The sequence below is a fragment of the Chiloscyllium plagiosum genome, chromosome 30 (assembly GCF_004010195.1).
Source record: "Chiloscyllium plagiosum isolate BGI_BamShark_2017 chromosome 30, ASM401019v2, whole genome shotgun sequence".
In the NCBI taxonomy this organism is placed as follows: Eukaryota; Metazoa; Chordata; class Chondrichthyes; order Orectolobiformes; family Hemiscylliidae; genus Chiloscyllium; species Chiloscyllium plagiosum.
Genome location: NC_057739.1, coordinates 22,773,153 through 22,800,084, shown reverse-complemented (window position 1 = coordinate 22,800,084; position 26,932 = coordinate 22,773,153). Strand labels below are relative to the sequence as shown.

At 40.8% G+C, this 26,932-nt stretch overlaps 1 protein-coding gene and 1 long non-coding RNA gene across 14 annotated transcripts in view; one reads left to right on the top strand and one right to left on the bottom strand.

Moving 5' to 3' along the window:
• LOC122564803 (zinc finger protein 486-like) overlaps positions 1 to 26,932 on the top strand; it is a 97,420-nt gene that overhangs the window by 10,896 nt on the left and 59,592 nt on the right. For 10 of the 13 annotated variants that reach the window (XR_006316009.1, XM_043720063.1, XM_043720075.1 and 7 more), the window contains 6 exons: positions 8,731 to 9,068; positions 9,642 to 9,692; positions 13,629 to 13,700; positions 18,822 to 18,905; positions 21,733 to 21,819; positions 21,930 to 22,013. Coding sequence is in view for 12 of the 13 variants with exons in the window: in XM_043720063.1 (XP_043575998.1) it covers positions 8,870 to 9,068; positions 9,642 to 9,692; positions 13,629 to 13,700; positions 18,822 to 18,905; positions 21,733 to 21,819; positions 21,930 to 22,013 (577 nt within the window). In the remaining variant the exon portion in view is untranslated. Of the gene's footprint in view, positions 1 to 6,512; positions 6,596 to 8,730; positions 9,069 to 9,641; positions 9,693 to 13,628; positions 13,701 to 18,821; positions 18,906 to 21,732; positions 21,820 to 21,929; positions 22,014 to 26,932 lie in introns of those variants that run through there. The other 3 variants (XM_043720065.1, XM_043720068.1, XM_043720074.1) reach the window with 3 other exon arrangements.
• LOC122564805 lies at positions 2 to 6,567 on the bottom strand. Its single transcript, XR_006316010.1, has 3 exons — positions 6,480 to 6,567; positions 1,156 to 1,283; positions 2 to 597 (listed from the first exon to the last, which is right to left on the bottom strand). It is a non-coding gene; the product is annotated as an uncharacterized LOC122564805 (long non-coding RNA).

Here is a 26,932-nt window from a genome sequence, read left to right as displayed (position 1 = left end):
TCATGCTCACAGATACTCTGGCCACTCCCCCACTGTCACATGCCACTCGACAACCCCCAGCCACTCCCTCACATTGAATGATAGTTTAATTTGATCATAGTAGGGGGAGTAGTAGCAAATGACTGTCTAATTGGAATGGGAGTCATTCACATTCCTGCATTACACTTCCAGAATGTTCACTCAGTGCAGCTTAATATATTCATTTCCAGAGAGACATTCAAATTTAATCTGTTAACACTACAAAGTTTGTGAGAAGATTTGTAGCTCGAGTGCTTGTTGTTGTGGTTCTGTTCGCCGAGCTGGGAATTTGTGTTGCAGACGTTTCGTCCACTGTCTAGGTGACATCCTCAGTGCTTGGGAGCCTCCTGTTAACATTACAATTGTGCTTGGTGTAAAACCAGAATTGCAGCTGATCCCATCAGTTTCTCAACGGGTTAGGTTTAAAGTGCTTCAAAAGCCTCTCAAAAGTACTAAGCAATGTTATAGAAAGTTGAACTTGGCTGCATTTGGAATGTTCTCTTGCTTCCCAAAAGTTTAACAGCTCATCAACTAATGCCAGTCATTTCCTGACTTTCACCCATCTTCCATTGTTCTTTCCTGTGTAAAAGAGCCAAAATATCTAAGAAAAATACTACATCCGGAAAAGGAGACTTCTGCAAAACAAACTTAGCAAGTAAATGTTTTTGCTTGAACAGCATTTTTGTGAAACTATTCAATGGATAAAGAAAGTCTGTTTTTCCCACCGAGCACTGATCTTTCCCAAAGGAAAATAAAGTGAACAAATTCTTAAATTGAGGTTGAGTCTCCAAAAGTTTTCATTGTGGTTGGCTCTACTTTGTGTTGAGTCCTTATGAAAAGACTTCTTCAGAAGAAACCTGCACTTATTGTAATCTGTGGCAGAAGCTTTTATTCATACAAATTGCTCTCTAGTTTTAATTAGCAAAGGTAATTTGGAGAGTTACTTTTTTGAGAGGATTCATTTTAAAATCCAGAAAAGTGGTTTTTAAACGAATGTAGAAAACCACCTTATCTTCAGAAAATGTTATTCTGTATTACTGAAAACTAGCTTTTTAAAACAAAGTTTGTTGCATGCAAAACTTGCAAGACATTTGGATGTTTCGAGGTGCAAGTCTGTGTTCACTGGAATTTACGTACCTGATATCCTGCGTACTGACAGTTTTGGAAAAGTAGGTGGTGTTTGGCTGATATGTTTTCAAGTGTCAGAAATGTGTTGCAGGTGGAATGCTTTGCCCCAGGAACTGGTTGATGTAGAGATCTTGAGTCTAAGGGAACAGCAGATATAGATCTGAAGTGGTGGGAGTTATAGTCAAACAGAACGGACACAGACTCTTTGGTTTGACTCATCCATGCCGATCAAGTTTCCGAAACTAAACTACCCCCATTTTCCTGTGTTTGGTCCATATCCCTCTTAAACCTTTTCTATACATGTCCCTGTTCAAATGTCTTTTGAATGTTATAGCTGGACTTGCATTTACCACTTGCTCTGGCAGTTCATTCCCCACACAAACCACCCTCTGTATGAAAACGTTGTACAGAACATAGAGCATTACAGCACAGTACAGGCCCTTTGGCTCTCAATGTTGCGCCGACCTGTGGAACTAATCTGAAGCCTATCCTACACTATTCCATTTTCATCCATATGTTTATCCAATGACCATTTAAAATGCCCTTAAAGTTGGTGAGTCTACTACTGTTGCAGACAGTGCATTCCATGCCCCTACTACTCTGAGTAAAGAAACTACCTTTGACATCTGTCTTATATCTATCACCGTTCAATTTAAAGTTATGTCCCCTTGTGCTGGTCATCACCATCTGAGGAAAAAAGCTTTCACTGTCCACTGTCTCACCCTCTGATTATCTTATATGTCTCAATTAAGTCACCTCTCAACCTTCTCTTTAGCGAAAACAGCCTCGAGCCCGTCAGCCTTTCCTCATAAAATTTTCCCTCCACACCAGGCAACATCCTAGTAAATCACCTCTGAACCTTCCACATTCTTCCTATAATGCAGTGACCAGAACTGTATGTAATATTCCAAGTGCGGCCGCACCAGAATTTTGTACAGCTGTAGTGTGACCTCGTGGCTCCGAAACTCAATCCCTCTACCAATAAAAGCTATCTTACCGTATGCCTTCTTAACAACCCTATCAACCTGGATGGCAACTTTCAGGAATCTGTGTACAAAGGAACCTTGATTATCCGAATGAGATGGGCGGGCACTATTTTGTTCAGATAATTGATTTATTTGGTGAATCAATTAAATGCCTTTCCTCTGGGGCTCGGAGATTGTTAAGTCTGCTCCCCGTTCAGAAGACGAGGCAGCAGCACACCGCGCGTGAGCCCCCGCTCCCCCCCCCCCCCCCCGCCCCGCCCAACACCTCTCCCTGCCTGCCCCATCCAACACTGCCCTCCGTGCCCCCCAATCCACCCCCGTCCAACACCGTCCAGCCAGACTGGACATCAACAACAAGACTGCTCCTGCTGCCTTTTGGGGGGGGAGTCTCCAAATAGCGCGTGCACATGCGCGCATCACTCACTCACTCACTCACTCACTCACTCACTCACTCACTCACACACTCTTTTAGGAGAAAGTGAGGACTGCAGGTGCTGGAGATCAGAGCTGAAAGTGTTGCTGGAAAAGCGCAGCAGGTCAGGCAGCATCCAAGGAGCAGGGGCTCCTGAAGAAGGGCTCATGCCCAAAACGTCGATTCTCCTGTCTTTGGATGCAGCCTGACCTGCTGCTCTTTTCCAGCAACACATTTTCAGCACTCACACTCTTTCTCTCACACACAACTTTTTACTGTCATTTTTTGACAGGTTCCACCTCTGCCCTGTTCAGGGCAACGTTGGAGAGATTATTTGGGGAAGGGGTATTTAGGATACCCCCTTGTGTAGAACTCAAGGGAAACTGTGGGGGGGTAGAGAGAGAGGACGGGAAGTGAATCATTTGGAAGCAGTGCCTGTTTAATCACTGTAAACAACAGACACGGTTAGTGCTGGAAATATGTCTTTGATGTAATGTTTTTATCGGGATCTCGATCTCATGCGGATAATTGATATTCGGATAATTGAGGTTCCTCTGTACATGGACGCTGAGGTGTCTCTGCTCAGCTACACTGTCAAGAATCTAACCATTAGCCCAGGACTCTCTATTCCTGTTGCTCCTTCCAAAGTGAATCACATCCCACTTTTTCACATTAAACTCCATTTGTCTCCTCTCAGCCCAGCTTTGCAGCCTTATCTATGTCCATCTGTAACCGGCAACATCCTTCAGCATTATATACTACTCCACTGACCTTAGTGTCATCGGCAAATTTACTAATCCATCCTTCTATGGCCTCATTCAGGTAATTTATAAAAATGACAAACCGCAATGGACCAAAACACATCCTTGCGCTACACCGCTAGTAGTTGATGTCCAGGATGAATATTTCCCATCAACCACCCCCCTCTGCCTTCTTTCAGCTAGCCAATTTCTGATCCAAACCTCTAAATCACCCTCAATCCAATGCCTCCATATTTTGTGCAATAACCTACCGTTGGGAACCTTATCAAACACTTTACTGAAATCAATATACACCACATCGACCACTTTACCCTCATCCACCTGTTTGGTCACCTTCTCAAAGAACTCAAGGTTTGTGAGGCATGACCTACCCTTTACAAAACCATGTTGACTATCCCTAATCAACATATTCCTCTCTCCTAGATGACTGTAAACCTTATCTCTTATAACCTCTTACAACACCACCCACAACCGAAGTAAGGCTCACTGGTCTATAATTACCAAGGTTGTCTCCACTCCCCTCCTTCTGAACAAGTGGACAAAATTTGCTGTCCTCCAGTCTTCTGGCACTATTCCTGTAGACAATGACAACAAAAAGATCAAAGCCAAAGGCTGTGCAATCTCCTCCCTGGCTTCCCAGAGAATCCTAGGATAAATCCCATTCGGCCCAGGGGACTTATCTATTTTCACACTTTCCAGAATTGCTGACACCTCCTTGTGAACCTTAGTCCCGTCTAGTCTAGTAGCCTGTATCTCGGTATTCTCCTTGATAACATTCTCTTTCTCCAGTGTGAATACTAATGAAAAATATTCATTTAATGCTTCTCCATCTCCTCAGACTCCATGCACAACTTCCCACTACTGTCCTTGATTGAGGCCTAATCTTCCTCTCGTCATTTCTTTTATTCCTGATATACCTATAGAAAGCTTTAGGGCTTCCCTTGATCCTATTTGTCTCATGTCCCCTCCTGGCTCTTCTTAGTTCTCTCTTTAGGTCTTTCCTAGCTAGCTTTCAACTCTCCATGCTCTAACTGCACCTTCATGTCTCATCCTAACATAAGCCACCTTCTTCCTCTTGACAAAAGATTCAACTTGTTTAGTAAACCACAATTCTCTTGACCATTTCCTCCCTGCCTGAACAGGTATGTACTTATCAAGGACATGCAGTAGCTATTTCTTGAATAAGCTCCACATTTCAATTGTGCCCATCCTATGCATCCTAAATCTTGCCTAATTGCATCATAATTGTCTTACTCCCAGCTATAACTCTTGTCTTAAGGTATATACCTATGTCTTTCTATGGCTAAAATGAACATAACCGAATTGTAGTCACTATTACCAAAGTGCTCACCTACCTCCAAATCTGACACCTGTTTGGATTCATTACTCGGTACCAAATCCAGTGTGGCCTTGCCCCTGTCTACATACTGTGTCACATTCTGCACATATTGGATAAAAGCTGACCCATCTAAAGTACTCGAACTATAGCATTTCTAGTCAATATTTGGAAAGTTAAAATGCTCTATAACAACTACCTTGTTACACTCGCTCCTATCCAGAATCATCTTTGCTATCCTTTCCTCTACATCTATTGAACTATTCAGAGGTGTATAGAAAACTCCCAACAGGGTGACCTCTCGTCTCCTGTTTCAAACCTCAGCCCAGACTACCTCAGTAGATGAGTCCTCAAACGTCTTTTCTGCCAATGTAATACTGTCCTTGACTAACAATGCCACACCTCCCTCTCTTTTACCATCGTCTCTGTTCTTACTAAAATATCTAAATCTTGGAACTAGCAACAACCACTCCTGTCCCTGCTCTATCCATGTCTCTGAAATGGCCACAATATTAAAGTCTCCGGTACCAACTCTTGTTGCAAGTTCACCCACCTTAGCCCAGATGCTCCTGGTGTTGATGTAGACACACTCCAAACCACTTTCCTGCTTGTCCGTGCACTCTTGCGACCTTAACCATATTTCTGACCTCACTACTCTTAACCACCTGGATACTGGAACTACAATTTAGGTTCCCATCCCCCTGCTGAATTAGTTTAAACCCTCCCGAAGAGTATTAGCAAATTTCCCTCCCAAGATATTAGTGCCCCTCTGGTTCAGGTGTAGACCATACTGTTTGTAAAGATTCCACCTACCCCAGAATGAGCTCCCGATTATCCAGGTATCCGAAACCCTCCTTCCCGCACCATCCAGGTAACCATATATTCAACTCCTCTCTCTCCCTATTCCTCGCCTCGCGACACGTGGCGGGGGTAACAAACGAGAGATAACAACTCTGATTTTTTTTCTCGCTCTAAACTTCCACCCTAGCTTCTTGAATTTCTGCCTTAAATCCCGGTCCCTTTTTTTCTACCAATGTCGTTAGTGCCTATGTGGACCACAACTTGGAGCTGCTCCCCCTCCCCCTCGAGGATCCTGAAAACAATCTGAGACATCATGAACCCTGCCACCTGGGAGGCGGCAACACCAACTGTGAGTCTCTCTTGTTCTCACAGAACCTCCTATTTGTCCCCCTAACTATGGAGTCCTCAATGACTAATGCTCTGCTTATCACCCTCCTTCCCTTCTGAGCAACAGGGACAGACTCTGTTCCGGAGACCTGTACCACATGATTTACCCTGGTAGGTCGTTGGCCCCTCCCCCCACCAACAGTATTCAAAATGATACACTTGTCATTGAGGGGAATAGCCACAGGGGATTCCTGCACTGCCTACCACTTCCCTTTCCGTCCCCTGACTGTAACTCATCTATCTTTTTCTTTTAGCTGAGGTGTGACTACCACCCTGTAACTCCTCTCAATAAACGCCTCTGCCTCCCGAATGATCCGAAGTTCATCCATTTCCAGCTCTAGTTCCCTAATGCGGTTTTCGAGGAGCTGGACTTGAGTGCACATCCTGCAGATGCAGTCAGCAGGGACACGAATGGTGACCCTTATCTCCCGCATTCGGCAGGAGGAACATTCGGCTGTCCTAACTGCCATTCTTACTGTTCTAAATTCCAAAAGAGACTATTGAAAAATAAGGAATTTTAAAATACTAGTCACCTTACCAATCTGGTGCACAGGACCTTTTTTTTTTGGTTCAAGGAGAAGGATGGGTGGAAGACACTACTTAAGTAGTGTTTGGGTAACGTAACCGTCCAAATATATTACTTTACTTACTCAGCAGTTCCTTATTCACGAGGTAAGTTCTTAAAGCAGTGATTCTCCTTCCCGGCAGTTCCCCAGTTGTCGCTCCTGCTGTTACTGCTGCAAAACGAAAAGGCCTGACTCTCGAGGTAAGTCCCTTTTTAAGTGGGAAACTTGCCTCTCGGCAGTCCCTGCTCCTCTCTCCTTGCTGCTCCTGAAAAATGAAGGCCTGACTGTTGAGGTTAAATGCCTTTTAAGTTGAACCAGGAGTCTCTCTTAAACTTTCTCCTCTGACCTTAAAACTGTGCACCCTAGTTTTGACCTCCCCTATCCTTGGGAAAATACCTCTTTGTTATTCACCTTATCTATGCCCTTCATGATTTTATAAACTCCTGTAAGGTCACCCCTCAATCTCCTGTGCTGTAGTAAAAATAGTCCCAGCCTACTCAGTCTCTCTTATAGCACTAGTGGAGATTGCAGGCATTGTGGCTAGTTTGAAATTGTTCTAGCTCGGACATGATGAATTGAATGGTATCATGCTTTGTAATTTGTGGTTCTATTGCAATTTTATTTTAAATCATTGACACAAAGTGTTCTTAAACTTCTGATAATGAACATCTTAATATGAGCAAATTAAATCTTTTCTAGGCTAGAGCAATTCTGGTGCAGAGAGACTGCACCGGTAACTATTATTGTAATGCTGTGGCAGGGGCATGCACCCAGCTTATGGACTGGACCAGGCTGGATCTGCGGGGTTTTAATTTGCTGTTGTGGTCTCACTCACTTTTTGCCTACCTGATAGCTCACAGTACCCAAGCCTTGTATTGTCCAGCCTTTTTTTTTTTGTGCATTACCCGCTCAACCAGCGATAACAAGCGAATATTGTTACCATCTTGCTTTGCTCTTTAACAAAAACACAAGTTGCCACAGTTGTCGACAGTACTTAGTCCAGTCAAGGGGAATAGCCTTTGCTCAGGGTATCCTGGTACAGTAAGTAAAAGGCAGCCTCCAAGACCAGTCCATGCCCTGCTTGGGTAGCCAGAGTGTCAGGGCCCTTCCCTCATAAAGAGGGAGGAGCTAAATGACAGGTAGCACATTACCCATCTTGACTCTTTCTGCCCTATTATGGGTCATTTTATTGTAGAATGGGAGAAGCTGGTATTATGAAAATTGAAAGTGGGTGATACAGCTATTGCTGTTGGTGTGGGGCACTGAATGGGCAGGGCAGAGGGTATGCAGGGTTAATGGTGTCTCAAGTTGGAGTGGGTGAGGGAACACAGAGGGCTAGAGCACAAGATTTAGGAAGTGAATACTGTTGTGTAGAGGGGCTGAGTGAGAGGTTTCAGAGGAGATGGTGACATTGACACTGGTGGGGTGGCGAAGGGCATTGCCCAACACTGGGAGGAAGAAGGTAATTCTTCCACCCAGCTGAGGTGACTGGGAGCAACCTCTGAGCATGCTGGCATGGTCTGGTGTCATGGCCTGTCCTGCTGGTCCAAGGAAAAGGAGAGAGTTCTATTTGTGCACACCCTTATCTGCAGGAGCTTCAGGATCATGCTTAAAAACTGGGGTCACAATTTCCTCCTGTCTGCCATGTCTGGGGCTGATACCAGTAACAATGCGGGGCAGCTTCAGACTGACAGTGCTTGTCTGGGTGTACAATGTCCTTTTTAAGTAGGAGGCTGGCAGCAGGGGTACTGGTCATTCTGGGATATCCTGTGAGGGGTGAGTTACTGCATGAACAGTGCGTGGTAAGATTGGGGAGAAATAAGATGTGATTCTCACCATGAAGACTCAAAAGCCAATTAATGTGGAGAGTTTGGTAAGATACTGTGAGGAAAATTTGTTTGGTCTCTGAGCAAGAATCACTCCACTAAACTCTCTCAATTCACACTTTTCCAAAAATCCATAAGATTTACTCCACATATCTTGTCAAATGTCTTGTTGCGTGGACAAGCATTATCTTTTTTATTTTTTTATATAGGTGTTGAATTGTCTCTAAAGCTCTTTTCACTTAGTAAAAAATGGAAAATTGAGTTAAAAATATCGAGGAGAAAATAACAACTGTAGGAGTCTTCTAAAAATTATGCAGATTTCCCACTCAAAATATCTCACTACTGGTAACTAGAATAAATTACAGTTGACAAACCCATCCACATGTATGTTTCAAAACTTTTTAATGATTTTTTTGAGCTGTCGTTAAATATGGAACCTGCTTTGTTTCAATGATAAATTTTAAATATAATTAGAACTGCAATAGTTAATAGATTTATTTTGTTTGTAGGTGTTGTGGATGCCAGAGGGACACATTAAGAGATCAGAAAGAAAAACAAAATTTCACAGCGAAAGTTAATACTTGTTTCTCTAACATTGCGCTCTAAATGTGCAAATTGTGAGGAACTGCTGTGACTGTATTTGAAGTAATGAATTCTCAAGAACCCCATCAAGCAAGGAGCCAGGATACCCATCCCATCACAGAGGAAGATTCTGTTGAAAGTAATGAAATTGCTTTTCTAGTGGGGGAAGATGGACAACTGCATTCCCTTCAAGATGAGAGCCATAAGGATTGGAATCCTGAGAACAGACTCATACAGAAAAATGGGATCCAAAGTCCTAGAAATGGTTTGTAAAAACAAAATACTGAACTGTAAATTTGTATAGATACCAGTTTGACATTCTTTGTTGTCCACTATAATGTAGTGGCAAAAGCTTGTCCATAGCCTACGCTGGGAAACACCAAAAAAGATTCATTGCACAATTGTATTTAACTGATGAAGATAACATATATAGTGATATGTATTATTGTTTAGACCCTAGGTGAATTGGCAATGAAATAGTAATCTTTTGCTTACTGTTTATGTTATGCAATGAAATTTAGACCCACTGTGCTTGTTCATACTATGTAATTATTTTTTAATTAGGTATTACTTTCCTTTACACCTATTCCTTCATATGTGCAGGAATCTATCATGATTTTACATTAAAGACTGACAATATAGGAAGACATTTCCAATTGTTTATTTCCAAATAGTAACTGTTTTATGATCAAAAGAAATACCTGGGCAGAGAAAGTGACTGCCACTGAAAGGTTGAAATTCCTTGGTTGCTTTTTTTTTTAAGTGAACTGGTTGGCTCATTTACAAAAGATTTCCAAGTAGCTATTTTAAGTGTTGTTAACCATTTTCTTTAAACCAGGCTTGGCTAAGGAGTCTTATCTACCACACCCAGCCAACATGCAAAATGTAGGTAAGAATAATTGGAAGAATTTTGACCATCTCTGACTGGAAGTGCAGCTCTTGTATACGAATGCAGGAGAGAAATAAACACAGATTGGAGGAATAGTGCAATGTGAGTGATTCAATTTAACCTGAGATCTGCAGCCATGGCGATGAGTCTGTGTGATGGGGACGAGGAGATTTTCAAGAAAACGTTGGCTTGGGGGTGGGTTTGAGCATGTGGACACATGATGATCAGGCTGCTGAGAGAGAATGATAGTCTGCCTGACTCTCCATGGAGGGGCAGTGGTTAAGTGAATTAGTGATTGTTGGTGGGGTGGGAGATAGTGAAGCCAGTGAGTGGCTGGGAGGTGGATGAGTGGACTGAGTCAGCAACACACCCACCCATACCCCCCTCCTCGCACCCCAGGAAACACCCTGGAAAATCCAGGCTGAAAGGCAACCCACTTCCAATTCCCACTTTTGTTTGAACAGCAACAACCAGCTGGGAATGTGATGCACCAGAGGCGAACCAAGGTTACCCATAGCCCAACTCCTTGGTTCGCCTCTGGTGGTCCTCACGGCCAGGATGATCAGGACTTGGGCCTAGTTATTTTCTCTGTCCCTGTCTGTCCCTGTCTGTCCCTGTCTCTCTCCACCTCTGTTTCTTAAGCCAAAAGGCAAACGTTCCCAATAGCCTTAACTCCAACAATACAATTCTGACCTCCCTCTTGTAGGAAGGATGTTGTGAAACTTGAAAGGGTTCAGAAAAGATTTACAAGGATGTTGCCAGGGTTGGAGGGTTTGAGCTATAGGGAGAGGCTGAATAGGCTGGGGCTGTTTTTTCTGGAGCATTGAAGGCTGAGGGGTGACCTTTATAGAGGTTTATAAAACAGAGGCATGGATAGGATAAATAGACAAAGTCTTTTCCCTGGGGTGGGGGAGTTCAGAACTAGAGGGCATAGGTTAGGGTGAATGGAAAGATTTAAAAGGGATCTATGGGGCAAGTTTTTCATGCAGAAGGTGGTGTGTGTATGGAATGAGCTGCCAGAGGAAGTGGTGGAGGCTGGTACAATTGCAACGTTTAAGAGGCATCTGAGTGGGTATATGAATAGGAAGGGTTTGGAGGGATATGGGCCAGGTGCTGGCAAATGGGACTAGATTAGTTTAGGATATCTGGTCAGCATGGATGAGTTGGACCGAAGGATCTGTTTCCGTGTTGTACATCTCCATGACTCTAGTCAGTTCTGCTGCTTGGAACGTTTGAATGGTCATTTTACTCATTAAATGATCAGTTTTCTAGTTTTGGAATTCTTTTTCTGTTGAATTCATATTTACTACTGTGGCAAGCCTTATCTTGAAATGTGTGCAATGTTTGGGGAATCCTATTTTACACATGTATAGAAGTTGATTCAAATCTATTAAGATGTGCCGACACATACGATCCTGTTCAATCTCAGTCAGTTCCCCAGTCTCACTTGAAGACTAGTACTTTTACCTATTCAAATACTTTGTAAATTCTAATGTTTTCAGGTTTGATTCCCACCTTGGGAGACTGTCTATGTGGAATTTGCACATTCTTCCATGTCTGCGTGGGTCTCCTCCTCCTACAGTCCAAAAGATGTGCAGGTCTGGTGAATTGGCCATGCTGAATTGCCCATAGTGTTAGGTCATTAGTTTGGGGTAAATATAGGGTAGGGGAATGGCTCTGGGTGGGTTACTCTTCGGAGGATCGGTATGGACGTATTGGGCCCAAGGGCCTGTTTCCATATGGTAGGGAATCTAATATAATCATATTACTAACTAGCTCTCTGTCAAGCTCTTGATTATTAGAGTTATTAATATGATCATAGGCTTTTGGAGATGAGTCTGCGCTTCCCAGTAGACTTTCTCACAGAGCCATCATTTGTTGCTTGTCCCAGAACCATCTTCTTTTGCTTTGCAACATTATCTCTTTTATACATTAAAGTCTTTTGTCATTTCGCATTTTCCCTTTTATGTTCCCCCTCGCCACTTTTCTTGGCACTACGCTTGATTTAAAAAAAATTGTTGCATCTGTAATTTCTTCCACTTTTGATAGAAAATCCTCAACCTGAAATGTTAATGGTTTCTGTCACCATAGATACAGCTCTGTATACTGCACATGTATTTTTTTTTGCTTTGTTTCCAATTTCTAACAGCTGCAGTATTTTGATTAGATTAGATTACTTAGTGTTGAAGCAGGCCCTTCGGCCCAACAAGTCCACACCGACCCTCCGAAGAGCAACCCACCCAGATCCATTCCCCTACCTTTACCCCTTCACCTAAAACTACGGGCAATTTAGCATGGCCAATTCACCTAACCTGCACATTTTTGGACTGAGGGAGGAAACCCACACAGACACCAGGAGAATGTGCAAACTCCACACAGACAGTTACCTGAGGTGGGAATTGAACCCAAGTCTCTGGCGCTGTGAGGCAGCAGTGCTGAGCACTGTGCCACTGTGCCGCCCCAAAGAGGCAGTGCATCAGTTCGATATACAAACTCCAATTCTCTCTGACTGTCATAGGTGAACGTGTATGCACAGTTTCCATTCTGTTATATTTCACTAAAACAACATTTGCTCATGTTTCCTGTCAAATGATGAATTCCTATGCCTACATTGAACACTGCTTTTAACACACAACCTGCCACTATTGCGTAATCTGATCAATTTGTTCAGTGTCTGCCCCCACCCCACCATGAATAGAATATGTCCTGATATCATGATGACATTTATCGAATTATATTGTTTTGCTTGAACTAAAGATTTACTCCTCAAAGGTTTCAGCTTTTTCTAAAGTCTGATGCTTGGAGTTTGTGTCAGCCAATACCATGACTGAAATAAAAACAGAAAATGCTAGAGAAACTCAGCAAGTCTGACAACATGTGTGGAGGGAGTTAAAAATCACACAACACCAGGTTATGTGATTTTTAACTTTGTCCACCCCAGTCCAACACTGACACCTCCAAGTCATGTGTGGGGAGAGAGAAACAGTGTTAATGTTTCAAATCTGATATGACTTCTTCAGAATGCATGACTTTGAGCTCACTTTAAATTCAGAACATATGAATTTTTTGAGGGATGCATCAATACTGAGAAAAGTTGACATCTAAATATTGATGCAGGAATTTATAATAGAAATATTCAAATGTGCGGGTTTAAAAATGAGGACTCGATGATATTTGCATGTATTTACTGATCCAATTACCTCCTGGTCTCCAACTCAATTTCTTCTGAAAATTACGCTGAGTTTTCATTGTATCCCACTGAGAACCAATGTGAAAATACACATGGATTTTAGCAGGGGTGTGTCCAGCATTTACAGCAGATATACATTGCCAGGTAAAATTATACAGGCCCAGAAATACAATGCAATAACAGCACGAATCTTGCAACTCGCAGATGCTGCTGCTGCATCTGAAAATGGGCGAAGTTGGTTTGAATTCACAACCACTGTCCCCGGAGGATAGCACTTCACATTGTCAAGGAGGATGTGCTGTGGACGATGAGTGTTGTGAAAGAGGCAGTCCTAAGTGAATAACCAGCATAAGATAACATGCCACAATAAGGCTACCTGGTATTTCCTCTGTCAAGTGTTGTGTCAAGTGATTCATTTAACCTGTTGTACTTTACGGTCTCACCCAGAGAATTTGTAAATGTGTATTTGGAAAATGTTTTTAAACTAAAGTAAATGTATATCATGTACTTCTAATGTGCATTTATAGGCTGAAAAATCTAGACTCTAACAAAGACTCTTCTTTAGAAGATGCAACAATTGGGAAGAGTACCTGTGCTCAAAACATGACACTGATGCATTAAGCATAAAGTGATGGTTAATTATTTCAACTGAAGATAAGAACTTTTTGTTGAAAATATGTCTGCACTGCACAGTCTAATCTCTATTCTCCTTCCTGTGAAACAAAATGAAAGTATTTATTTTACAGAATGTCACATCTTTACACCAACCAACTCATGTCAGCAGCATTATCAGAATAATGTTTTGCAGAAGAACTCAGGTAAACATTGGGCTAAATTGTTCAGTGAAACAAAGCAACTTGCATTTTTAAAACACTTATCACAGTCTTTGTTTGTAAAGCAGTTTGGACTTTCAATGAAAGGTAGTCACTATTATGTATGTAGCTTTTTCTAATAACCTTTTTGTATTTAAAATCTCACTGAAATCTATGGCCTAGAGTTTATTGTCAATGGCCAAGCAAGAGTTCCCATGCTCACATTTGAACTAAGCATGATGCTGGCTCAAGTAATCTGTCTGGTCAGAATTTCATCTCTAGCACCCTGCAGTAGTACAACAATCTATTTGTAGTGTTCTGTACAAGGGAGTCCCAGCAAGAAGCTGTAGTGATGTCATCAACCTGTCAAAGAAACTAATCACGTTCAAGAATTTGCACAAACAGGAAACAAAAACCAGAAAAATGAAATCACTTTTTCTTTAAAGAAGATCAGTTACATTGGGAGTAGGTAAAAACTTAAAATGTTCCAAAAACATGTTTACAAACAAATTAGCTTAAAATCTATTAATTCATAATTTAACCTCACTCCACAATGAAAACTTTTAGGGCCAGCTTGACTGTTCAAATTTTGTCAACTCATTTGCCAGTTAAATATCTAGTTACATCTGATATCAGGGTTTCTAACAGTGCTGTGGAAATAGGAAAATGAAGTTCTCAGTAATTTCAACAATTACATGGTCTGTGGGGACAGGGGTCCACAGTGCAGAATGTGTCAAAATTGAGTAACAGACTGCAATTTTAGGACTCCTGTCCTAATCTTCATGAATCTCCTATTCTGAAGTTGTGGACAGTTCTCCCTTAACGTATCCTGAAATGTCTGGGCTCAAAGTCTTTTTAAAATAAAAAAAACAGTTTTGCAAAAATTGGCCATGTACATTTTTAAATTATTTTTACCATTGTGTCATAAATTTCACTGAGTTTTTTTTATCATACTGACTTGTTCCAGTATTAATATTTCTGACTGCCCGGTGCTTGATTTTAATAGGTATTTCGGGTGACCATTTCAAATGTCCCTTGGTTACCTGAAAAGTGGGTTGGGAGTTTGTGCAATTGTGCTTTTTGTTTAGTTTTGTTACTATCAGAAAGGACTTTACAATAAAGTAGCCTCTGCTACCAATAAATGAGGATTCATACTACTTCCAAAGAGAGAGACAACTCCTGAATGTGAATCTTTCTACTGTGAGTGTAGTAGGAAGTTGACAAGCTATGTCAAAATGAAAACACTGGAAAATTTATACTTGTGTTTTCTGGGGCTATTTCCATGGAATCAAATTGAGCCTTTTTCAGAAGTATTTCATAGCATGTAGACAGTATTGGCTAAGCCATTTGTTGTTGTTGTTGCATTATTAAATTCCGATTTTACCACCTGCGGTGATGCGATTTGAAACCATGTCACCAAAGCATTAGCCCAAGCCTCTGGATTACTGGTCCAGTGACATTACCACGATGCTGTCACCTCTATCTACCCCTTAGTGTTAGAGTTAAGAATTAATATTTTTATTATATTTAGAGTTTACTGTATAAAAAGATAAAAGGAATATCCAATAACTCACTCAGGCTCCTTAGACAGCACCCTACAAACCCAAGACCTCTGTCACTTAGAGCATTGGTAGCAGATGCATGGAAAAGCCCATAACCTTCAAGTTTCTCTCCAAGCCATAAGCTATGTAGATTTGGAAATACATCACTGTGTTTCACTATCACTGAGTCAAAATCCTGTAGCTCCTTTTCTAACCTTTGTATTAGAAAAGGTTAACACACCAGCGTATGCCGTACACCACATGGACTGTAGCTCCCCAAGGTATTAAAGAACTGGAGTTGAATGTAACTTCTCTGGATTTGATAGGCAACATAGGCAACTCCTGATCACTAGTGAATGATCTATGATAAGGCAGATGTATGAATGTTGCGGAGTGAAACAGGGTCATTACGACCAGTATATTTTACATGGTTAATAAGAACATAAAGCATAGAAGCAGAAATTAGGCCATTCAGCACATCAAGTCTGCTCCACTATTTAATTTTGGCTGATAAGTTTCTCAACCCTGTTCTCCTGCTTTCTCCCTGTAACCTTTTGGTCCCCTTGACAATTAGGTCTCCCTCTCCCTCTCCCTCTCCCGCTCTCGCTCTCTCGCTCTCAAATATACCCTGGGTTTTTGCAGCAGTGAGTTCCATAGATTTACCTCTCTCTGGCTGAAGAAGTTTCTCCTCATCTTCATTCTAAAGGGCCTTATCTTTACTTGAAGGCTGTGCCTGTGGGTCCTTGTCTCTCCTGCTAATGAAACGTTTTCCCAATGTCCACTCTGAACTGGCCATTCAGTATTCTGTAAGCTTCAAGTCAATCCCCCCTCATCCTTCTAACTCCGAGTATAGACCCAGAGTCCTCAAACATTCCTCATAATAAGTGTTGGCTCTCTCAGTCTAAGCTTAAGCATAACCAGTGGCCACTGAACAAGGTACAGATGTTAGCCAACGTCAATGGAACATAAACACAGAAAAATGCAATCTAGACAGAAGCAGTAAATTCATTTCATCAAGCTCTGCTTGGCATTCTGTGGTATAAAGGTTTATAACTAATTTGGTATCAATCTTTGTATAAATTCCATGTCAAGTTGAATGAAGAGTTAATAAAGAGGACCCACCCATTTAGCAATGATGCCTTGATATAATCTCATAGAATCCCTACAGTACAAGTTCATACTGACCTTTCGAAGAGTATCCCATCCAGAATCATTCCCCTACCCTACATTTATCCCTAACTAATGCACCTAACCTACACCCCCCTAAACACTATGGGCAATTTAGCATGGCCAATTCGCCTCACTGCATATCTTTAGATTGTGGGAAGAAACCCATGCAGACACTGGGAGAATGTGCAAGCTCCACACAGACAATTGCCCGAGGCTGGAATCAAACCCGGGTCCCTGGTGCTGAGAGGCAGTAGTGGTAACCATTGAGCTACTGTGCTGCCCCTGTGCAGATGCAGTGATTTTGATGAACACTGGGATTTCCTATTTTATCAGCCATGATATTATAGAATAGCAGTACAGGCTTGAGGGCTGAATGGCCTACTTCTGCTCCTGTTTCTTATGTGACCAAAACTGTGTTTCAGGAAATAATGGAAGTGTAGAGACCTCTGTGGAAATTGCTTGGGAAGTTTAAACTTCTGATTGATAATTTTCCTGCTCCCTGGGACCCTCCGTGAATATCTTAAAGACTTTAGAGACAGAGACCTTGGGGGGGGAAGCTCTGCAATTCTTACCTGTGTAATTAATCATAAAATATTAGATGGTTTACAATGAGAACTCCCAAGTGGATTTGTAAGCAAAGGTCTTAGGGCCTCAAGATCTGTGACAATAATAGCTGCCGTGATTAGGAGTTACAACAGCCTTGCTCTTAATCTAATAATCCCTTGCCCTTTCACTCTCACTGAAGTGGTGACAATTTCAAGCCTTGAAATGGTGTTATAGTAGAAAAAACGTTTTGGAAGCACTGGTGTAAAACCTGGTCTAACACCTCAGTAACAACAAAACTGACTCATCCCTGTCTACTTCCACAACCCACCTAAAAGACTGGAGCTCATATGGCAATTGGTAAACAGAGGTGTGTTCCCTCTTTTCCAACTCCCACTTTGCTTCAGTAATGTTCTCCAGGGCTGCTGCATGTTTCTTTGACAAATGAGGTTGGAAGATCATGGGAGAAATGTGGAATGGTGACAGGTGCTGCACACAAACATGTTTGTATGTGCCCAGCATTGCAGCTGCATAGAAGATTCAGGTCCCTGAGTCTGCAGAATCCAGTCTAAATGTTAACTGAAAGCAGAATCCCAAGATGCAAAATCTGATCATCTTAACAGTAGTAGAATCTGTCTCAGCACTCTGGATTATTTCTAGCCATCTTTACTGTAGCGATGAAAAATGCCCAGGAAATATCTAACTCCATCCTGCTGTGAAAAATGGGGGGAGAAGGACAGCTAAAGCTATGTGAGGGCTGAGAATATGCACTTGCTCTGTACAATATGGAGAAAATGTACTTTGGATGTGAGAACAGCAAATAAAAGGCTGAGGAATGCAACTAATTGAATAATATTTTTCAATGAAAATGTGTAAATTTAAGAACTTGTGAATTAATAAATGACTGGTTTGAACAGTAGCACATCAATTTCCATATTATTTTGAAATTGGTTTTGATTTTTGGCATCAAAAATGCTCAATATATACTGTAAGATACCACGGTGTCATTATCTTCCCACTGAAGTAAGATCTGTGTCATATTTCAGTCCAATATCAGACATGATGTTTTAGTAAATAATCCTAGATAGTTGAATCAGTTGTTAGCAGGTAATTCTTTTAAAATAAGGTGCATGTGTCAAGTATGTTATTTCAAAGAACTGAGGGGCTTCCTATATTGAAGATGAGTTTACGCTTCATTAAAGGGAAAGAGTTGGTTGAAACTAATGCAAGTTTAATGTAGTCTGTCTTATTAGTATGATTTATTCCAGTAATTCCAGTACAAATTAAAACGTACCTTTCAAACGGAAAAGGAACTTGCAGGCCAAGGTGATGCCATTAATTGTGGAATGATGTTACTGTAGCATTTATCTCTGAAATATTTATAATCTACTGTCATCAGCACTTCACGCTGAATGAACAGATTATTTAGATTTGGCACAAATAAGTTATTCTGGAGCACAGAAGATTTTTTCTTAATAAAAAAAAATTTCAGCAGTTTAATGTTGCTAAGTTTTCCCATTGTAGCTTGCAGGTCAAAACAAAAACCCAACAACTTTTTGGTTGTTTTCTCTCATCTGCTCCCTCTATGTCAAAGTTTTGGTCTGATAAAAACGTGGCATCACAAAGCCTCTATTTGATTAATGGATCACTGTTTGTTTTCATTGCCATTTCTGTTCTCAAAGGAAAATAAACACAACCAAATTAGAAGTTCTAAAATCACCTTCATGATTAGTTTGCCAAATCTTTGAAGAACTCTAGTTAAGAGCTGCAGAGATTCAGAAGTTGCTGATTGCTCTGGGTTTAAGGTACATTTACTTCAGGAATTATAACTATTTAACTTGAAATATATCTGAAACTCCGTTTTCTATTGCAGAAAATGTGAATGGAGACAATCGGGATTGGGGATGTACTGCAGTTAACCAAAAGATTAAAGAATCTGGACCAGTCCTGTGGTCAGGTACAGTAAGAAGCTGATAAAGCTTTGAAATAATATTGGCAAACATTTTCTTATGCTATCTTTGGAACAGATCTGTACCTGCATTTCTAATTTAGAGTATAACATTAAGCCAAATCCTAAGTCTACTTGACATTGAAGGTTTAGTGTTATTTTGATGAATTTGCAATACAAAAATCTTTGTTTTGCATCAAATAAAATTGCATTGTAAGTGTGCATTTGTTACTATTATTATTATTATTATTATTATTATTATTATTCTTGTGACTGTGTCTTTAAATTTAGGGTAAATTGAAGGAATGGGTCATGTGACCTCTTCTAAAGTCTGCCTGGCAACATGTCTGGGTGGTTTGATTATTAGAGATGAAAGGAGGTCCCGATTGTTTTACAGAGAAGAAGCTGTAAAGTGTTCACTCTTGGAAATAATGACAGTAGCTTAGTTGCTAGCAGTGGTTAGACTAAGAACCTCCGCAGTCCTAGAAGAGTGTCGCAAATATCAGGATGTTAACAGTTATACCGTCATACAGCACAGAAATAGACTCTTTTGGTCCAACTAGTCCATGCCGAGCATAATCCCAAACTAAACTAGTCCCAACTGCCTGCTCCTGGTCCATATCCCTCCAAACCTTTCCTATTCATGTACTTATCCAAATATCATAGAGTCATAGAGATGTACAGCATGGAAACAGACCCTTTGGTCCAACTCGTCCATGCTGACCAGGTATCCCAACCTAATCTAGTCCCATCTGCCAGCACCCGGCCCATTTCCCTCCAAACTCTTCCTATTCATATACCCATCCAAATGCCTTTTAAATGTTGCAATTGTACCAGCCTTCACTTCCTCTGGCAGCTCATTCCATACACATACCACCCTCTGCGTGAAAAGGTTGCCCCTTAGGTCTTTTATATCATTCCCCTCTCACCCTAAACCTATGCCCATAAATGTCTTTAAAATGTTGTAATTGTGTCCACATTCACCACTTCCTCAGGAAGTTCATTCCACACGTGAACCACCCACTGTGTTTAAAAAAAAAAGTTACCCCACTTGTCTTTTTTAAATGTCTCTCCTCTCACCTTAAAACTGTGCCCTTTAGTTTTGAAGTTCCCTTATTCTAGGGAAAAGACAACTACCATTAAGGCCTATCTATACCATTCAAGATTTCATAAGCTTCAAAAGGTCACCTCTCTACCTCCTACACTCCAGTGAGAAATGTTCCAGCCTAAACAGTCTTTCTTTATAAATCAAATTGTCCAAACCCGGCAACATCATGGTAAATCTCGTCTGAACCCTGTCCAGCTTAATAATACCCTTCCTATAACTGGGCGACCACAACTGGACACAATACTCCAATGTCCTGTACAACCTCAACATGAATTTCCAACTCCTATATACTCAAAGAACTGAGCAAGGAAAGCAAGAATGTTAAATGTCTTTTTAACCACCCTGTCTACCTGCAACTTCAAAGAATTATGTACCTGAACCCCTAAATCCCTCTGCTCTACAACAGTACCCAAGGCCCTACCATTAATTATATAAGTCCTACCTCTGTTGGTCGTGCCAAAATGCGATGCCTCGCATTTATTCACATTGAACTCCATCTGCCATTTTTCAGACTATTAATCCATTTGATCAAGACCCCTTTGAAATCTTAGAAAACCTCCTTCGCTGTCTACTATGCCAAAAAGTGTGGTGCTGGAAAAGCACAGCGAGCAAGGCAGCAACTGAGGAGCAGATGTTTTGGGCATAAGCCCTTCTGCTTGACTGACTTTTCCAGCGCCACACTTCTCTACTCTGATCTCCAGCATCTGCCTGTCTACTATGCCACCAATTTTGGTGTTATCTGCAAATGTACTCCTCATGCCTTCTATATTCTCATCCAAATCATTGTTTAAACTGTTAATTTATTTCCAAGATTAAAGAGATTTGGTGGTCTCAAGTGTAATTACTCAGCCTGCCTACCTGGATGCAAGTCCAATATGATTCAGTTTGCCAGGGAAATAGGCTTTGAGAGAGAGAATTTCTAAGATATTCTGGGAAAACTCTCAGATGCAGGTAGTCTACTAGCATCTGAAAGTGCCTGTGTGTGGCAGAAGGATGAATGTGTTTATGGTTCAGCACACCAAAATGTGGGTGGAAGTTCATTCAGGAACTGAAAAGACCAAATCATGAGGACTTAAAATTTGCCTAGCTTGTGCTCGAGTGAAGACCTTGAGTAATACTGTGAAAGACTGCTTTGGGATTACAATTATCAGCCTGAGAAAGAAAAGGAACAGTAATAAACTTTCAGGAACTAAAAATCATTAAGAAGACATCTAATTCTTCCAGAATAAATCTATGAAGGACAGTGTAATATTTGCCCATGAAGTGGTTTATTCAGTTTTGCTCAAAATAAGAATAATGATACTCCATTCTATCATTTAAAATACCTATTCTAATACCATTCCTCAAATAAGGGCAATAAAATGGTCCTCATGAAGTACCCTTGATCATTACTTACCAAACTGAAAAGATCTGTAGTAGTGGCAGAATAAATGCCCTTCCTCCTGCATGGAGCATGCTCAGTGATTTAAGCCTAATCACTAATTGTGGAAACTCACTGCCCAAAGGACAGCTGGTACAGTTCCTGGAGCTTGCTATAGTAATGACCTTAGGCTATCCTCCTTGTTGCAATCAATCTCGTTGACCAAGAAATGTGCACAGTGCCGGTTTACAAAATATGAAAGGCAGGAAATGTATTACAGATTAGAAATAACATTTTTTATGATATGTTTGTTGGTGCTGTAAAATGAATTGCAATTTTCTTTTTTTTTTATTAATTGTCTTTTGCAGGTAGTTCTGAATTGCCTACTGTTTACCAATTCACTGCTTTACAGGATTCCCCAATAGTGGACAGTCAAATTCAAAACCATCATTCAGGTTAAAAACAAGCTTTTGATTGTGAATTGCTGTCTACCCTTATTACATGTTAAAATGTTTCCCATTTTGTTAGATTACTTCAATAATTCAGAAACCTGTTTCCTTTCTAGATGACATGGTTTGTAACATTTGTGGTAAAAGGTACAAGTACATGTCTAGTTTCTGGAAGCATAGAAGAGATCATGAAACAAAAGGTGAGCGGTCAGATACATCCTGATGTAATGTACTTACATTGAAAGTATGCTTCCAATTAAAGGTGCAGGCCTCTTAACACCAACAGTGCCGGTGACTGGAATAAATTATTTGTTCTGGTACTCCTGTGACTGTGGAAGGAGAGGAAGAGAGTGAGGTTTCTACAGAACAAAGAAAATTGAAGGAATTATGACGACATGTGTAAAGGGACTGAAAATGATCTTGGGTAAATTTGCATAATCTATCACTCTGGCCTGATTGGCTTCCTTCCACTGCAAAAGCTGGGAATACGATTGGAAAATGCTAGTGACTGCTCAGTAAATCAGGCTGCACTGATGAAAAATGAGAATCTTTCAGGTCCATGGTGCCTCGTCAGAACTGGAAGATGTTAGTGATTAAAGTCTTTTCTTCACCTTTATTATTTGATTAGTCTCTTTAATAGAAAATGATTTCATCATCTCAGATTGTGATGCTTCCCATGTTACTATCTATGATTTGAAAGCCATATGAACAGTTAAAGAATTTACAGCAACTTGAATTTAGAGAGACCCTCTAACACAGGAACCATCTCAAGAAAACACTTGTATTTTGACCTCATCATTGCTTCAATCCAGACACAGGTATAAGCCTGGAATGCCATAGCAAATCAGAGTAACTGCCTCAACATTTAAGCAGATTTTGCCATTGACGAGCCTGACATAACTGAAGTTAATCAGGGGGGTTCATAAAGAAAATTTCCACTTACTGGTTTTATACCTTGGTCAAAGTTATACCAAGAGGACAGTCAAGTGAGTGAATTAAAGAAAAATCACAGCTCCAATGTCACAAATGTGTCATTGGCTAATGCATCTTTAAGCTGTTTTATAAATTGCCTTTTGTGTCTAATGATGTGAAGTGTGAGGGTATTTGCTCAAAATTCTACAATGTTTGATATTCACAGAGCCCTGGATAGTGAAGCAATCTGTGCTCTGTTATTGCAGCTGGATATTGTCTCGGCCTGGGATGACAAGCAGTATGTTAAATGTATGCCTTATAAGTGCTGGATACTCTCAGATAAAAGGTAGCTCTCCACTATAAAGAATTCCTCCACTAAACATATTTTAGGGTGGTGGGGTGTAAGGGGAAAGTCAGTTTTCAGATGTTGTATTGGACCAGCCATGTCAAGTTTGAGGTTATGAGAATAGGGCAGAGGATTGGTACTGTGCAATGAGTAGATCATCTACTGAGCTCTCATCTTTGTAATCATCTACAGATTGTGGTGGTGAAATATTCAACACTTAATGTGATTGCAATGCTCAAGAATCTCCGTAATGTTGATTATACTAGTTGTCATTAAACTTCACTTCAGATACCAGAAATAAGTATACTTGGAAGTTTAAGTTAATGTTTTAATAGTACTGTACAAGTCAAATTTGAGGAGTGGATAGGATGAGAGAAGCTTCACCACAACCTGAGTCCATTCTGAGGACAATGGCTACTTCAACCATATTAATGCTTACTTATGCAAATTTAATGAATTCCTGTTTTTTAATCAATGATAGTATAGTGTCATACTTCATATTCTCAATGAAGAAGATCTATTTACATCCATTTCCATAGGGAACTTCTGTTTCATATCCTATCTCTGCACTTGTGGGTTCTTGTGAGTGATAGTGTTCCTACTTCTGGGTCAGAAGGTGTAGGTTCAAAGTGTAGGTTATAACCCAGATATGTGTTATAACATTTCTGAACAGGTTGATTTAAAAGAAAAGGCATGTTTCAGAGGTAAAAATCAGTTCACACAAATACAACCCAATTAAGAAAACTGGTGCTCACTTATAGGATGCACCTTAGTTATTGCATTTAGTTTGCATAGGTATAACAATTAAGAATACTGTGCAGCAACATTGCAACCCTCACTTTAACTTTAATTGCAAGATTTAAGTCAATTAGAATTAGTCAAGTTGAGAAAGCCAGTCAAAACGTTTACCAGTCCTGACGAGACTTTTTCAAGAAAGTTATTTTCAGAGGTTTCCTAACAGTTTATTGTTTGTTAAAATATACAAAAGAAAACACAATGAAACCAGTGGATTCAGTCAGATCTCAGTGGAATGCTCGCTTGCAGTTTCTGGCTGATTAAGCACACCCCTCTTGATCTCTTCTGGAAGTTTTCCTTTTGTTTTCAGTTTTTTTGACTGCACCAAACCACTAAGAGTCACCATTGGTGGCCATTACATGACCAAAGGTATCCTGAGCTTTTAATGGGCTTGTCATTTGGACAGCACATGATCAATCTAAACAGCCTCTGACAGATTCTTGATTTGTTTTTGCAAAAGTGATGATCATCATTGGGTGGCACAGTGGTTAGCACTGCTGCCTCACAGCGCCAGAGACCCGGGTTCAATTCCCGCCTCAGGCAACTGTGTGGAGTATGCACATTCTTCCCGTGTCTGCGTGGGTTTCCTCCGGGTGCTCCGGTTTCCTCCCACTGTCCAAAAATGTGCAGGTTAGGTGAATTGTCCACGCTAAATTGCTGGCAGTATTATGTGAAGGGGTAAATGTAGGGAATGGGTCTGGATGGGTTGCTCTTCGGAAGGTCGGTGTGGATTTGTTGGGCCGAAGAGCCTGTTTCCACACTGTAAGTAACCTAATCTACCTGATATCACTTACCACCACTCCTGATTTGTTCCTTGAAATGTCAATCACATATCTGTTGTACAGCTTCTTCTTAGCTTACCAACTTCAAAGATCTCTACCGAGCTGGGTGGCATTAATAGAGTAATCTTTCAGAGAATATTCTAAAGCCTATCAGTATTTTTTAGTTAAAAGAACCATTGGTGACGCCACAATAACTATTGATACCTGAAATAGTTAACTTGGGTGGTTTACAAAGGCCATACAGACTTCTTTTGTTCTTCAAAAATGAGCAAGAATCATATTGCATTACCATACTTAAGTGACAGAATACCATACAGCACAATGCAGCAAAATGCATAAAGCTTAAAATCACCACCATACAAAATTAACATACTCTTAAGTTGCAAAACTAAACTATTTTAAAACATAACTCTGTCCTTGTATAAAAACTCTGTCCTTCAAAGCATTTTCTTATTTGTTAGTTTGAGTTTACACTAGCTTGAGCCCCAAAAACAACCATAAAAACATCATGTTGTTGATTTTATTTTTGACCTGGGCCATTGGCTATTCTTCCTTACAGAAAGCATTTTGCAACTAATGATGTTTAAACAGATTATTATTTAATTCCTCACTTATCATGGTGAGAACAGTACAGGAGAGAGGGAGAACCTGCACAGTTACCGCCTTTGCTGTTTAAATTCGTGTATCGCTGGACATCGGAGTGCATCTGGGAAAATTAACAAACAGTGAAATTCACAACTAATCTTGGAGGAACTGTTGGGCGAAGTTCACAGCACAGAATCAGATAAGTTAATTGTTGTTTTAAGTCTGTCCAATAGAAAGGCTGTATTAGTGAGTACAGTGGGTGCTTTTTTGATTATATGTTTTTGGAGATAAGTCTCTTGATTAAACTTAAAATATAAGCCATACCTATTTATTTAACCTGGGGCAGTGTTTGTAGAGGAATAAGACTGTGTTATTTTCTGGGTCTGTAGATTGTGAAGGAGCAAAAATGGCCTTTGCAGTGATATGTACTTGTCAGATGTGGGAGTTTAAAGAGAGTTTAAGGGTTACTGCGGATTATAACTGCCATAAATGCTGTTGGATGCGAATCTTATCAGATCAAGTGGATCGATTGCAGAGACAGATAGAAGCGATGAGGAATTTGCAACAGTATGTGATGGATGGCAGTTACAGGAAGGGGGGAAAGTCTCAGATACAGTCACATAGATGGGTTAACTCCAGGAAGGGTAAGAGAGGTAGGCAGCTAGTGCAGGAGTCTTTTGTGGATATACCCATTTCAAACAGGTATGCTGTTTTGGAAAATGTAGGGGGTGATGGATTCTCAGGAGAATGTAGCACGAACAGCCAAGTTTCTAAAGGAGGTCCTCAAGGTTAGTAATATCTGGATTACTCCCAGTGCTATGAGCTAGTGAGGGCAGGAATAGGAGGATAGAGCAGATGAATGCATGGCTGAGGAGCTGGTGTATGGGAGAAGGATTCACATTTTTGGATCATTGGAATCTCTTTTGGGGTAGAAGTGACCTGTACAAGAAGGACGGATGGCATCTAAATTGGACGGGGACCTAATATATTAGCAGGGAAATTTGCTAGAACTGCTTGGGAGGATTTAAACTAGTAAGGTGACGGGTGGGATCCAGGGAGATAGTGAGGAAAGAGATCGATCTGAGACAGGTACAGCTGAGAACAGAAGTGAGTCAAACAGTCAGGGCAGGCAGGGACAAGGTAGGACTAATAAATTAAACTGCATTTATTTCAATGCAAGGGGCCTAACAGGGAAGGCAGATGAACTCAGGGCATGGTTAGGAACATGGGTCTGGGATATCATAGCAATTACAGAAACATGGCTCAGGGATGGGTGGGACCAGCAGCTTAATGTTCCAGAATACAAATCCTACTGGAAGGATAGAAAGGGAGGCAAGAGAGGAAGGGGAGTGGCATTTTTGATTAAAGGATAGCATTACAGCTGTGCTGAGGGAGGGTATTCCCGGAAATACATCCAGGGAAGTTATTTGGGTGGAACTGAGAAATAAGAAAGGGGTGATCACCTTATTGGGATTGTATTATAGACCCCCCAGTAGTCAGAGGGAAATTGAGAAACAAACTTGTCAGGAGATCTCAGCTATCTGTAAGAATAACAGGGTAGTTATGGTAAGGGATTTTAACTTTCCAAACATCGACTGGAACTGCCATTGTGTTATGGGTTCAGATAGAGATGAATTTGTTAAGTGTGTACAAGACAATTTTCTGATTCAGTATGTGGATGTACCTACTAGAGAAGGTG